The sequence below is a fragment of the Silurus aristotelis genome (genome assembly GCF_946808225.1).
Source record: "Silurus aristotelis genome assembly, chromosome: 1".
NCBI classification, from domain to species: domain Eukaryota; kingdom Metazoa; phylum Chordata; class Actinopteri; order Siluriformes; family Siluridae; genus Silurus; species Silurus aristotelis.
The window spans coordinates 28,482,011-28,496,834 of NC_139574.1; the positions used below are offsets into that span (position 1 = coordinate 28,482,011).

The window sequence follows — 14,824 nt, forward strand, 5'->3', positions numbered from 1 at the left end:
GAGAGAGAGAGAGAGAGAGAGAGAGGCGAATGTTTCTTTTCACGTGTTTCAATTTCACTTTTATTTTATTCAGTTAATTATAAGAAACATTTAATGAATAATTAAGTCAGTATTTGTCATATTGAAGAATTTAAAGTGTCCAGTCAGAGTTAGAAGTTTAAATTCTGTTAATCAGAGTTGAGGATTTATGGCACCATCACTGCTCTCATGATGTTTGTGTGTCCAGATCCAGGGCTCCATCCAGTTACAACGATCACCATGTCACCTGGTTTAAAAAAGCCACGTGCTTTACCTGCACAAATGAACACACACACACACACACACACACACACACACACACACACACACACACACACACACACACACACACACACACACACACACACACACAATAATAAAGGCATGCATGAAACACTAACAGCATTACTGTTTAAAGCTCTCTGCTTACACAAGTGTGCGCACATGCACACACACACACACACACACACACACACACACACACACACACACACACACACACACACACACACACACACACCTATGTTAATGCCGAAATTGACCCTGTTGTCAACATCATCAGCCCAAATCTTAGCAGGGGGTGCTTGTAAGACGGCGGGAAATATTCCCCGAAGAAGCTGTGATTGGCGGGCCATCTGAGCATTCCTCGTCACGGCAATGATGGGACAGCGAGGGCGGTACCGAGACAACAGGTGGGCGGACCTGAAGAGATGGAACCAAAATAAAGGGTCTGTATAATTGAGTAGGAGGTGCAAAAACAAATAAGCAAAAGTAAAGCTGACGTTACAATTATATAATAGGATTCAGGTTTTGTAGCAGAAACAATAGGGAGCAGAGATGTACAGGAGAAGGAACCAAATTAAGTGAAAAGAGGATGTAAATAAAGAGAACATATATGTGAACAGCCTGGTGATATTAGTGTGTGCAAATGGCACTATATATGTGCAAACCTTCCAGACGTAGTAAGGACGATGATTGCTCCTGCACTGCATTTGAAACTCGATTCAACTGCTCCGATCGCCGTCACCTCTGTGGGATCTGAACTGGGAGGAGTGAGACGCCTCAGATCCTCAAATACCCGCTGGTGGAACAGAGCCGCCTCGGCCTCCCTGCAGATCTACACAGAAAGACAGATTGGGGAAATACAGGTCAACATGAACATGAAACAGAGTTTAAATATGACATATTGTTTCCTTGCTGTAAGTGAGCATATGTTAACATAAATAATAAAGGCTGAACTCCAATGCTTTGGAAACAGTTAACAACCGCTAAATCTGCAGAGACAACTAACCACTACATAGCCAAATAATAACCACTTTGAGATACATCCCACCCTTAAAGACACTACCTGACCAGGTAGCACTGCTCAATCTACAGAGTCAATAGCTAGAAATAATTGACATCCCAGCAACAACTTTGACTCACAGGTCAAGCATGGAAAATTATTTGGTGCAGCTTGGGTCTATAGATTCATAATTTTAAGACAAAAGAAGGCACTTTGAAAAAGTACACTTTCAGCACTTTCACTTTTCATCTTTTGGCAACAGCACAGTATTTTTTTTTACAGTTTATTTCAGAGATAAAAAAAAAATCAGAACTAATTTAAACTGGCAGGTGTAGGACTTGCTGCCTCCTGCACCTCGACTGCTGCCTACATGATTTGCTGCATAGTCATCAGCCAGATACTTCCATACCTTGATGTTTCACTCTTTTTAGTGGTGCTGGGGCAATGGACCTTTCTCTAAATGTTGCTGTCATGTTTTTGAAACCCCACAAAAACCTAGCTCCCACTTCATTTGGCTAGAGTCTGACACTGTCCTCCCGCTATGCACTCTACCACCTCTACCATTGCTCTAATTAGCTGCTCCTATCCTTTTCTCACATTGCACTGTGCGCTTAACCAGCAAAGCCATGTCTGGACACAGTGAAGTGTGAAGATTTCACCCTGGAAGTGCTGATGCCTGCCATGATCCACTTTCTCTCTATTCTCACAAATAAAGCAATCCAGTGCCGGCCCTGACAAATTGTGAGTGAGAGTGAAATTGTTGGTTCAACAGAAGTCACAGAGTTGGTCACTGCCAAGTCAGTGATGGAGGGGGTTGGGCAGAGTGTTATATGTTGATCTGATAAGAAATTTGTCATGTCTGTGGCAGTTTACAAATATCTTCCACACTAGTTGTTCACAACTCCATCCCATGTTGTCCTGCACCCTTGCTGCCCTGTGTGACTGCTTTCATCCAACAGTCCTCTGTCTACATTCTGGACACTTCAGGAATGTGTAAAGAACATTAGACTGTGTATGCAGAGTAACTTCCCTCTACGTACAGTAATTCTTAAAAGTAAGCTTTTTGTGCAGAAATGTGATATTTGTCTTTCATTCAAATATGAAATAGCAATATGACCACATCACGGCAACCTTATCCACATTCCACTGGCTCCCAATCAGATATTAAACTGATTATAAAATATTACTTTTGACCCGGAAAGGTGCAGGCTATTCAGAGCTTTCTCTTACAATTTTTTATCACTGGATTTCTGTATAGCTGCTATACAATGCCTTTTGTTAACACTGCTATACAAACACTTTAATAGAATTAATATTTATCTCAAACCCAAATGTCTTCACTGAATATCACAAAACAAAGTATTTGACTCTGCTTTTCAACCCATTTAGAAGGGACTATATTTGTTTTCCTGGATTTCTTCAAAACTGTCCTATATATACTACATAAAATATAAACTATACTAAATGAAATGTAATCTGCTTTGGGGACTTTATGTATTTTAAGCTCTCTCTTACTTTCTGTGTGTATCTGTGTTTGTGATTAAACTATCAATTCAGATTCAGAATAAAATCTGATTTAATTCGATTGTTCTAGCTACACACTTGGCAACTACATCCTGCCTCTTCAGACAGAAGTGACATATTCACATAATCATTATCTCTGATTTACATACACATTTGCATCAAATCTACATAATTTACACTTCTTAGCTGTGCAGATATTACATGTATAACAGGTATTACTCTAGAAAAGGTTTGAGTAAAACACCACACCCACACAAAGACACACACACATGCACAAGTGCATCCATACATACAGACATGCATGTGCACACACGCACACACTCACTGAGTGCATCATGGACACTGCCTCCACTGGGTAGCGGCCTTTAGCTGTCTCTGCAGAGAGCATGACGCAGTCAGCTCCATCCAGCACTGCGTTGGCTACGTCACTACTCTCAGCACGGGTTGGCCGGGCATTAAATACCATACTCTCCAACATCTACACACACACACACACACGCACACACACACACACACACACACACACACACACACACACACACACATGAAACAAATGTAAACCATGACCATATAACAATAAAATAGGTGTCTCAAAAGGCTCTATTCTATCATTCTAATTATCTGACTACATATCAAAACAATCAAATCTAATTTTATTTGTCACATACACATACATACAGAGTATGACAATCCGGCATGAGGGAATAGAATGAGGGAAAATAAACCAAGAAGAAAAAAGTAGGTAGATATATAAAAAGTATAAACTATATAAAATATTAAATATATAAAGATATATGTGAAAAAAATGTGTATATACAAGGATGAGTATGACAGTAAAACAGTAAAATTTAAGGTGATTGAGGTGATTGTCTTTAAAGTGACCATGTGCACATATCTGTATGTGTGTTTATCTATCTAATTAAAGCATCCAATATGTGGCATCAGGGTAGACTTGTGTGATTATCCTTTTCAAACAGAAAGCAGGACGTTTTAAAGGGTGTTGTTTTTTTTTGTATGCTGCAGAGGAGAACTGGGTTGTGATTTGATCTGCATGTGTTCGGAGTGACATGTCGAGCTCAACTGGCAGTGACACAGATGATGTTTTTGTTCAAATGACCTGTGTGGCACAGATGACTGGTTTTCCAGCTGAGTTGCAACGTCCAATCATCATTTTCTGTGCAATGAACACTTTCTCTGCTGGAATCTCGATCCCTAAATCACCACGAGCAACCATCACTCCATCGCTCTCCCTCAGAATCTCATCAAAACTACAATGAAAAGGGAGAGAGAGACAGATTATCATTGCTCCAACACTTTTTTCTGAATCTCATCAAAACTACAGAGAAAGAGACAGACAGTTTATCATCACTCCAACACACATGTTCAGAGCTAGTTAGAGAGAGCAATAATTATTACTTCTTCACTTTCCCTGAGAATCTCATTAAAACTACAGAAAGAGAGAGAGAGAGAGAGAGAGAGAGAGAGAGAGAGAGAGAGAGAGAGAGACAGACAGACAGACAGACAGACAGATAGCACACTACACAATACTTTGTATATTAGCTTACTTTTGTACCCCCTGTCTGTTTTCCACCTTGCTGATTACTTTAATTTTGGCTCCACCCTGCCCTAGAGTCCTCCGCACGGCCCTCACATCCTCGGCACAGCGGATAAAAGAAGCAAAGACGATGTCTACTCCCTCGTCCACTCCAAGTTGCAGGTCGGCTTTATCTTGTTCACTCACTGCTGGCAAGTTTACTAACTCTGCCCCTGGCAAGTTCACTCCTTTATGACTATACAGAATGCCACCACTCTCCACCCAAGTCTCCACCCACCCATCACCTAAAAGACAGAGGAGACAAAGGAGACATGCTAGTTACAAATAACTGTAGCTGGAAAAAGGCAGGGTAAGTTACTCGAGTGCACATAAGAAGCAGAATATTACTGACACAGTATTTATGATTGACTACCTGCTTGTGTTTTTGTGTGTCTCTGTGTGTGTGTGTGTGTGTACCAATGCGCAGCACTGTAAGAGAAATTAGTCCATCATCGATGTAGATGGTTCCCCCCTTTTTTACCACACGAGACAGATCAGTATAATCAACCCAAATGCGGGAACTGTCTGTCACATCCCGTTCCGCTTCTGCCGTCACCAACGTCACCATGGAGCCACGTTCCAGCTTTACCTCACCATCCACCAGCTGTTACCACAAAGTTAGAGGCACACAAGAGTTTAGGATATGTTTGGAATCAATAGCATTAGATTTTACCTTCACATGAACCCAAACCTTATTTAGCATAACAATGATCCTGTGCACAAAGCCAGCTGCATAAAGGTATGGTTTATGTGGTTTGAAGTGGAAGATCTTGAGTGGCCTGCCAAGGGCTCTGACCTCTACCCTACTAAACACCTTCAGGATGAATTGGAATGCTGACTGCACCCTAGGCCCCCTCAACATATATATGAAGAAAATGGTAAACACAGTGAACTCCACTCATTTAGACCATTTGCCAATGAAACTTAAAATCATCAAATTATTAGCATGGTAACTGAGCCATAAACAAACACGTTCAACAATAACCATGATTGATGAGTTCCATCTATTATAGTACATTGTAATACAGGTACCTTTTCTGTCACACAGCTTGTACATGGAATATACACACAAATAAGCAGACACACGTACCCCTCGCACTAGACCAGTGCGTATTTCAGGTCCTTTGGTGTCCAAAGCAATAGCCACTGGTCCATAGGTCATAGGGTCAGCAGTCAACGACTCCACTGCCTCACGAATATTCCGGATAGATTCTCTGTGATACTAGGAGACATTGTGTCAGATGATCCAACACACACACACACACACACACACACACACACACACACACACACACACACATACACACACACACACACACACACACACACACACACACCTCATGGGTTCCATGGGAGAAGTTGAGGCGAGCGATGTTCATTCCTGCCTTCACCATAGCCTGAAGCTTGGATACAGACCGAGATGCTGGGCCTGCATCATGCACACGCACGCAAACACACACACAGATAAAGTACTGTATCCTATTCTTCTTTACACACAAACACACACACACACACACACACACACACACACACACACACACACACACACACACACACACACTTACTCCTTCAGGTGCAAACAGAAGGTTAATGTAAATACAAATGTGTGTTCATACTGTAAAAATAATTATCGAATCATGGTAGTCCCAGTAAAACTACAGTGAATAAGTCAGGATTTTTGCTGTCCAATCAGAGGGCCTGATACCGACCAATGGTGCAGATGATGCCAGTGTTCCGTGCAGTTATTGGCTCCTGATCAATATCCAACAAACATAAGTGCTCCAAGAAAGAATCACCAACACCGGAGTGAAGCTGCTGCAGCTGAATAAGGGTGTCCATCATCTCAGACTGCCAGACAGAAGGACACAGAGACAGGCAGACATACAGCAAAACAGACAGGCAGAGAGACAATCATTATCAATTATTTGTTTTTAGCATCTCTCCTGTTTATCGCACACAGTTGCTGCCTGCTCGACATGGACCACTGGCTAAATTTTTTTAAGAGATTTGGACGAGATTTAATAAAAAAAAAGAAAAAAAAAAAAGAAATAGAAATTCTTGGAAACTGAGGACACAGATGCGGACCACATGTGGGTGAAGTTTTGGTAACTGTGGGTATCATGCAGCAGTGGTAAATGTTTATTAGGTATCATTTCATTATCTAAGATGTGATTGGTTTAAATTCAAAAAGTTTATTAATAATATTAAAGTCTGAGCTCAGTTGTAGCTCAGTACAAGCTAAATCAGTTTCCACACAGAAATGAGAAAGTGTCTGTTTTTTTTTTATAAAAATAAAGCTAACAATGTAACCTACACTATTTGGCTTAGCATCAAAGAAGAGTTTAAGTCTTTTACTTTGAAACTTTAAACTTTACTTTGCAGAATTAAAATAAAGGTATATAAAACTGGATCAAAATGGGTACTGGTTCCCATTCAATTAAAATTCCCCTGCAGTCAGACTTTATCACATTATCCTGTAAATGATTATCTACTAAACAAATAAACCTTTGTGCAGAATGTGACTCAGGAGATATACACCAAGAACAACACCAGATAATATCACAATTACACACAACTGCATTCTCTAACACACACAAGCACAGCAGAATTGATTCTTGTTGAATTCATTAGCGTGTATTTACATTGTGTTACATTTCTTTCTAATAGATTTGCTTATTTTTATTGAATCTAGTTTCAAAATCTACATCCAAAAAAAACCAGTGTGACTTTTTGCAGCTGACACACACATATTTAACCCTCAGCACTACAGAAGAAACATGTACAGAAGAAACATGACTAAATATTTTTGTAATCATAATATGTAAAATAATCAATCAAACTGACAAAACATTTTACAAAATAACATTTAGTTTCCCACCTCAGAGAGCGTCGATTTCAGCTCAGCTACCAGGGGAATGTGGTTTAGGACACACACACACACACACACACACACACACACACACACACACACACACACACACACACACACACACACACACACACAGTGAGATAAATTGTATCTCCATCTGCTGGACACTGGTTGTGTTTACATGTAAACATTTTTAATAATTCAAGTGAGTGTAAGTAGCAGAGTGGCCATAAAAAATGGGGGTGTTGAGTGGGCATGTAGAGTGGAGGTATCAGAGTGTAATGCTGTTTGTCACTGTGTATATTGATGTGTAGTCGTGTGTTGCAGTGTGTGTCGATATGTATCAGTGGGTATTATTGTGTGAGTGCCAGTGTGCATAAATGTGTATCAGGGTGTGTAAACGTAATAAACCCAGAAAGAGAGAAAAGAAAACATCACACTGTAGGTGAAAAAGAAGAAAAAATTATTTTTGAGAAATAATTTTGTTTATTAGTTGATTAATTGGTTTGACTGAGTGTCTAAGTGATTAAACAATTGACAGGTGATCATTGTGAGAGGGTAGAGAAGGTGATTGTGGGTGGAGATTCCGGTTGGAGGATGAGTGTGTATTTGGTGTTGAGATCCTCTTTGGATGAAACACTTAAGCGGAAATTCTTCAGAATCTGTAACAAAAACACACACACACACACACACACACACACACACACACACACACACACACACACACACACACACACAGTACATATAAGTGCCTGCATTGATGACTTTACCATTTCTGCTCCCACATTTTTACAGTTCTCCAGACCCCTATGCAACCTTTAAACCTTTTACACACTTACATGCAAGAGAATTAGCTGCATCTCATTTTCAGCGATTCTCCGGCCCAGGCATTGCCTTGCGCCAAAGCCAAACGCCAATGAGCGAAACCCGGCCCCTGAGCCTGCTTTCTTCGTGACATCATTCCTGTCCTGTCCCTCTCCTGTTTCAGCCCTAGCCCAACGACCAGGGTCAAATTTTAGTGGATCCTGGAATACATATTGACTCCGCCCCAGAGGATACAGACACACCTGCACCAGAGTCTGCAGAGAAATTGAAACTCAAAATTCTCACAATGCATTGCACTTTTTACCAGAACACAAACACTAATTCATGGCATATAATTCCTGTGTTCGACAAAGTACACAAACCTTGAGTTAAAGTAGAGATACAGTAGGTAAAATATTACTCCAGTGAAAGTAAAAGCGCTTCCTTTAACCTCTCACATGAGTAAAAGTACAAAAGTATTTGCCTTCAGATATTCTTAAGAATTCATAGCAGAGTTAGTACTACCTGTTTTAGTGTCACGTAGGTAACTGGACCTCACATCATATTAATATATTAATAGAAACTAATTCATTTTGGTATCTAATGAATGTATCCAGGTTGAACAACCACCATAAAGAACACAAGCACAGAAAAGATGATGAGGATCAAGTGATCAGGAATGTCTCTGTTCTCAGTCATGTTTACATTGCTGACTTCCTCATCCATGTTATCCCCATACTTCTTGTTGCCTTCTGCCTTGCTCATTGATAGCTTTGTAGGCTAGCCTATGTCTGTGGTGTGTGAGAGCCAGGAAATGATACACCAGTGGTAGAAAGAAAAAGCTGCGCAATGACAAGGAATAGGTTCATGGGCTGAAAACGATGCGCAATGAGAAGAAAAAATATTGATCATATCACCAAATAGATTAAAACTAAAATAACAAGCCTGGTTTGAAAATGTAAGGAGTAGAAAGTAGAGGTATTTTTGTAACAATTTAATGAGTGAAAGTAAAAAGTTGTCCAAAAAATTGTTAGTGAAGTAAAGTACTGATACTAAAAAATCTTCTTAAGTCGAGTAACAAGGTATTTGTACTTCATTATTTCTCATCCCTGATCCAAGGTAATATGATTTATTTCGTCTCTATAATGTCCTTTTATCATTTTTGTCACAAGAATCTTGATTAATCAATGCAGTTTATGTGAAAAGGCTCTAATGTTACTATCAGCTTACCAATCTATTAATATAATGATATTAATGAGTCAAACACTGATTCTTATCTATAAAAAATTTCATGAGGCCAAAAACTTATTTTCAACTACTTAAAAAAAAAATCGTACAGTTGTTGTGGTAAGTTTGGGTCAGAAGTTTCTTCCATCATTTATTAGGCTCAAAATGTTCTGTTTGCTTTTGAACTAACGCTGAAATGTATGTTCATGCAAATTAGATACCAGCAACCGGCAATCAAAACAAGTTCAAAACAGAGCGTGCGCTCTACCCTGATTGGTGGTTTGCTGCGTGCTTGGCCAGTTATAAATAAAAAGGGAAAAATGCAGTTGAGTAAAAATTACGATATTTATATTTGAAATGTAGCGAAGTTAAAGTAAAAGTTTACCCAAATGGAAATACTTCAGTAAATTACAGATACATGCGAAAGCTACTTAAAGTATAGTAACAAATTACATTTACTTTGTTACTGTCCACCACTGAATAATTTAGGACATGGGTTAAAAATCTCACCCCAGCCGGTATGTGATAATTTTGCAGTAAAATGTCTTGAACTGGATATCTCTGTACTGTGATGCCCACCGGATACAGCCTACACACACACACAAGCATTTGTAAATTATTAACTGTGATACTGAGAGTTGTGATGGTGGCAGTGATGATAGGGAGTGGGGTAGTGTTGTGTTACCTAAGTGTCTCCTTTACTGTGCCCTTGAGCAGCGGTGCCCCCTGCAATGCCTTTTGGGGATTCCCCTCTGCATGTAACCATGACGACTGCACCTGAGCACGCACATGCTCCTGGACACTTGGGTTACGCGCCAACTCAAACAACGCAAACTGCAGAGGAACCGCAGTCTGACAGACAGGAGACAGAGAGACACAATGAAAGAGAAACAATGGGGTTTTTTTTTCCGGTTACATTTAAGACACTGTGTGGGTTTGTATAAAAGGGGTGTGTGTCACTCACAGTATCGACTCCTCCTGCCATCAGTTCAGTGATGTTAGCTTTGATGAGCTCCAGAGGAAGTTGTCCTCTCTCCATCAACTGCTTTAGAACTCCAGGAAACTCTGAGCCATCTGCTACTTCACCCACACTACCCCCTGGGGCCTGGAGCCTCTCATACACACGCTGGATCCTCTCCTCAGCTTTACACACACACACACAGACACACACACACACACACACACACACACACACACACACACACACACACACACAAACAATATACTTGTTGCTTGTGTGTGTGTGTGTGTGTGTGTGTGTGTGTGTGTGTGTGTGTGTGTGTGTGTGTGTGTGTGTGTATGTGTGTGTTTACTGCATTATTCCACAATGTTGATAGTGTGAGTGTGAAGTCACATACCATGGCTGAAGATGTGGTCCCATGCAGCAACATGTTGTGTCCACAAAGGTGTATAAAAGCGAAGCAGTGAGCGGGGCACATAGAGAAGGGGAGAAGTCGTGTTCAGCATCTGCTCTACAGCCCAAATAAAGCGCTCCGACTCTTGAGATGGCTCAGATGAGAAAAGACCAATACGTTCACCATAAAGAACATTACAACTAGCTACAGAGAGAGAGAGAGAGAGAGAGAGAGAGAGAGAGAGAGAGAGAGAGAGAGAGAGAGAGAGAGAGATGCAGCAAAAAAAAACCAGATGAGAGAGACAGAGAGAAAATAAATATAAAATGAATTAATGTACATTAGTTGTGTAGCAGTGAGTGTGTAGTAACACTAAGTAGTAATAAGATGCAGCATCTGAGACAGGGCTGGTACAAAGACTAACCTTCAAGAGCAAAGCGGAAAAGCTCAGGGCTGGGGTCACAGGTCAGTGTGTGTGTATCATTCAATTTCTGTCCTTCATTTTGAACTTTTCGCCGCATCACACAAGTGAAATCCTGTGCCACCTCATTCAACAATGGCAGGAAACGGCGTACAGCTGAACTCAACATTACCTCACGGTTCAACAACAACCGGTCAGAGAGCCACTCAGCTCCGTTCCTGCAAACATACAGTACATGTATTTATATAATCCTTATATTATTACACACACACACACACACACACACACACACACACACACACACACACACACACACACACACACACACACACTGACTTAAGAAAAACCCCTTTGCTTTGTTTGCGGGTTTCACGGTGTGTGTCCCATGGCTGCAGTGTCATTCGACGTGGAGTCGGTCCCTCAGACCTAAAGAGTTCAGCGATATCAACTGGAAACAAGATGTTCACACTGCAATGAGAACCCAGGTACTGCCTGAGGAAGGGACATATAGGCAGACAGACAGACAAAAATAAATTTTGTGTCATTGCTGGATCCAGGTTCATCATTTTATATATATATATATATATATATATATATATATATATATATATATATATATAGATAGATAGATAGATAGATAGATAGATAGATAGATAGATAGATAGATAGATAGATAGATAGATAAATCTTCAGGAAAGGTGAGTACACCAGTAGGGAGAGATCTCTGGTTAGTTTTGTCTAATATTAACTTTATTAGTCTATATTTTATACAATCTTGTGTAGTTGCACTTTATGTACTATTGTCTACTGTTGCACCCCAGTCATGGAGAAATGGCATGTTGTTCAAAAGATCTTTCTCCTCCATGTTCTCCTGCTGACACTATGCAATCACTGTGATTGTCCTGGCCGCATCCATGCCAAAAATGCACTCACATTTATCTATGTTTTATTTGAAAGCAGTGTTGTATAATTTCATCAGGCTCTTCTTTGCAAAAACCTAAGTCAGGTAATTTCTTCCAATTATGATCAAACTGTGTTTAACACGTTGATTGTGTTGTGTTATGCCTTTAAATGTGGCAGAGTGTGTTGTGTGTACTTTTAGATGGGGTTGAGTATGCTGTTTTTGTGCCTGTAAGTTGAGCTTTGTGTCTACCCATAAATGAGGGTTAAGTGTTGTGTGCGTATTTGTAAATGGGGCTAAATGTGTTTGTTTGTCCTTGTAAATAGAGCTGTGTGTGTTCCCATAAATGGGGCTGAGTGTGTTGTGTGTGTAGCCGTAAATAGGGCTTAGCATGTTGAGTGTGTGTGCACCTGTAACTGGGACTGAGCGTGTTGTGTGTGTACCTGTAAATGGGGCCAAGTGTTTTGAAGTTCTGCTCCATGTGTTTGTGAAGGTGGCTGAAAGTTCCTTTTTTCCAAAAGTGCAGGAGGTTGATCCAGCCATTACGGCCTGTATGTGGAATCTCTTCAAAACTCCTCGCATGTCCACCGCATTCCTCTCTCCTTTTGTCTCTCTGCTCTGTCTCTTTGCCCACCCCTCCATCCACCTCTTTTTTCATCTCTCCATCTCCAGGCACTGAGGCCCTTAGTGCTCTGTTCCTCACTACTGAGCGAACAGATGAGGTGATCATCCTGTCCCTGTTTCTTCGTCTCTCTCTCTCAGTGTCTCAAACTGTTAAATCGTTAAAACCCTCAAACTGTTAAATCTGATTCTAACATCCCTCTGTTTCTCTATCACTCCTCCTTCTCCCTCCATCCCTCCTACACTGACTCTTCATGACATTATGAGAATTAATAGCAGCAACGGTCAAAGTTCAAAGAAAGAACAACAGTTCACACACAGAGATGGCAAAATTACACACATACTTAATACTCATGTTTTAAAAGACTCTGGTAAAAGTTAAAGTTGACTACAATTTTCATTCAAGTTAAAGTGAAGAAATTTGGGCTCTGACATGTATTTAAGTAAAAAGTAGCCATTACTACTAAGTGTATTAGTGTTACACTGGTAACTGGACCTCACAACAGATTTATATATTAATACAAAAGTATTTCAAATCTTGTTATCTAATAAATGTATCCAGGCTGAACAACCACCATATAGAACACAAGCAGAAAAATAGGATGATCAGGTGACGCTGACTCCCTCGGTTTCATCCACGTTAGCCATACTTCTTGCTGCATTCTGCCTTGCTCATTGTTCGCTTTGTAGACTAGACTACATCTGTGGCCCCAGGAAATGATACATTAATGGTAGGTTGAAAAAGCCACACAATGACAAGAAATAGGTTAATGGGCTGAAATCAGCACACAACGAGAGGAAGAAATATTGACCATGTCCTGATCATGATCATGTAACGAGCCTGGTTTAAAAATGTAAGAAGTAGAAACTACAGATGTTTGTGTAAAAATTTAATGAGTGAAAGTGCACACATATAAGGATTTTTTTTATAAAATTCTACACAAATGGTTACACAAACATATTTCCCCCATACAAGCTGCAAGTAAGGCCACACCTGCTGCATTGTTGACTTAAAATACAGAAGTGCTACGATCCAAAGTTACTGTATGGTAGTGAAATAATGGTGGCAGCAGGATAGTGCTTTTCAAACCTCTAAGTACCTCCTGTGGCCTGAGGACTGAAAGAGAAGATTGCCCTCATTTAATTGGGAAATCAAATTATTATACACATTATTAAACATCGGCTGTTAGAATGATATCACTTTATTTTTACTGCAGTGTGTGTTTTATAACTGCAAGTTAAACATTTAATAGGAAAAAATTATGAAAGGGTGACAGCTCCTTTCTTCTATAATCTTCATTAGTCTAATTATTGCGTGCTAAATAAATCAAATGATGTAATATAAGATGGAGTGGTGTCTTTTGCTGCCCAAGCTAATTTACTTTTTTAGTTTTGAAAAATAGTTAGGGTGTTAAGCTATATACAACATGAAACTGATCACATTGATTCAGTGACCAATTAACGCTTTTTAAAGTTTGTCATGCAACTAAAACTATCCTGGAAACAGAGTTTGAGGGGTGTCATGCTAAAACATAACTGGAATCAAATATAGCTTACGTTGTACATCACACCTTGATCATAATACATTTAACTTAAACATTAAAACCTTTGAAAGCCTATGACAGCAAACAGGAATGTATAACAACATTTCAACAAATATAAACGCAGACAAAACAGCATGTTCACCTTTTTGTCAGCTTTGTGTTAGGCTCTGTGTGTTGTAAAGCCTGTACTGAAGCTCAGGCTCTGAAACACACTCAGTAAACCAGACTTTTCCTTCTTTAAAGTCTTGGACTGTACCATTGTGGTCAGGTGGCAGGGGATGAAGACGTCCCGAACTGTGGCTTGTACATGCCTTGAGTCTTCAGGATTCTGTGTAAGAAAATTAAGAGGCAAAATTATTCATTCATTCAGGACTAGTGATTTCTGCATCAAATTCACAACTAGTTAAATCTGTGTCTTGAGAGTTCAGGACTAGTTAACCTACTACACAGGTCACGGTCTTGAACCCTTACTGTAGGGAGGTGATATTTCCTCCTAAAATGAGCTCTCATTGCTGCTCTCTCTGCTTTCTTCTCCAGGTTTCTCGCCTCACGCCGCTTCCTTCTTACACACACACACAGACAAACACACACATTTCAAACAGGTGCGATGCAGAAAACACACCGCTGAACCAAACTTTAAACCCACCACACACATACCCACGCA

The 14,824-nt window shown here is 40.1% G+C and overlaps 2 protein-coding genes across 2 annotated transcripts; both read right to left on the bottom strand.

Annotated features, from left to right (window-relative positions):
- Positions 1–46: 46 nt before the first annotated feature.
- Positions 47–7,434, bottom strand: pklr (pyruvate kinase L/R). The gene is made up of 11 exons (XM_083558348.1): positions 7,300–7,434; positions 6,131–6,269; positions 5,759–5,850; positions 5,512–5,643; positions 4,839–5,025; positions 4,393–4,666; positions 3,945–4,095; positions 3,153–3,305; positions 969–1,135; positions 539–720; positions 47–292 (listed from the first exon to the last, which is right to left on the bottom strand). The coding sequence occupies exons 2-11, from the start codon at positions 6,261–6,263 to the stop codon at positions 186–188; spliced, it is 1,578 nt and encodes a 525-aa protein (XP_083414474.1). The 5' UTR covers positions 6,264–6,269; positions 7,300–7,434; the 3' UTR covers positions 47–185.
- A 319-nt stretch (positions 7,435–7,753) lies between these two features.
- cyp11c1 (cytochrome P450, family 11, subfamily C, polypeptide 1) lies at positions 7,754–12,843 on the bottom strand. Its single transcript, XM_083558342.1, has 9 exons — positions 12,439–12,843; positions 11,431–11,586; positions 11,098–11,312; positions 10,680–10,880; positions 10,286–10,464; positions 10,007–10,173; positions 9,832–9,910; positions 8,130–8,369; positions 7,754–7,952 (listed from the first exon to the last, which is right to left on the bottom strand). Exons 1-9 carry the CDS (start codon positions 12,723–12,725, stop codon positions 7,836–7,838), a joined length of 1,641 nt encoding a protein of 546 aa, XP_083414468.1. The 5' UTR covers positions 12,726–12,843; the 3' UTR covers positions 7,754–7,835.
- Positions 12,844–14,824: the final 1,981 nt, after the last annotated feature.

What these genes read in the sequence shown, in the direction of transcription:
- cyp11c1 (XM_083558342.1), bottom strand. Translation starts at nt 12,725, where the DNA reads ATGATCACCTCATCTGTTCGCTCAGTAGTGAGGAACAGAGCACTAAGG. An exon ending in ACACTTGGCCCCATTTACAG is followed by an intron (nt 11,587 to 12,438) that starts GTACACACACAA and finishes TCCCTTCCTCAG; the next exon opens with GCAGTACCTGGGTTCTCATT. An exon ending in GGACCACATCTTCAGCCATG is followed by an intron (nt 10,465 to 10,679) that starts GTATGTGACTTC and finishes GTGTGTGTAAAG; the next exon opens with CTGAGGAGAGGATCCAGCGT.
- pklr (XM_083558348.1), bottom strand. Translation starts at nt 6,263, where the DNA reads ATGATGGACACCCTTATTCAGCTGCAGCAGCTTCACTCCGGTGTTGGT. An exon ending in TCTCCCATGGAACCCATGAG is followed by an intron (nt 5,644 to 5,758) that starts GTGTGTGTGTGT and finishes AATGTCTCCTAG; the next exon opens with TATCACAGAGAATCTATCCG. An exon ending in GCACTGGTCTAGTGCGAGGG is followed by an intron (nt 5,026 to 5,511) that starts GTACGTGTGTCT and finishes TTGTGGTAACAG; the next exon opens with CTGGTGGATGGTGAGGTAAA.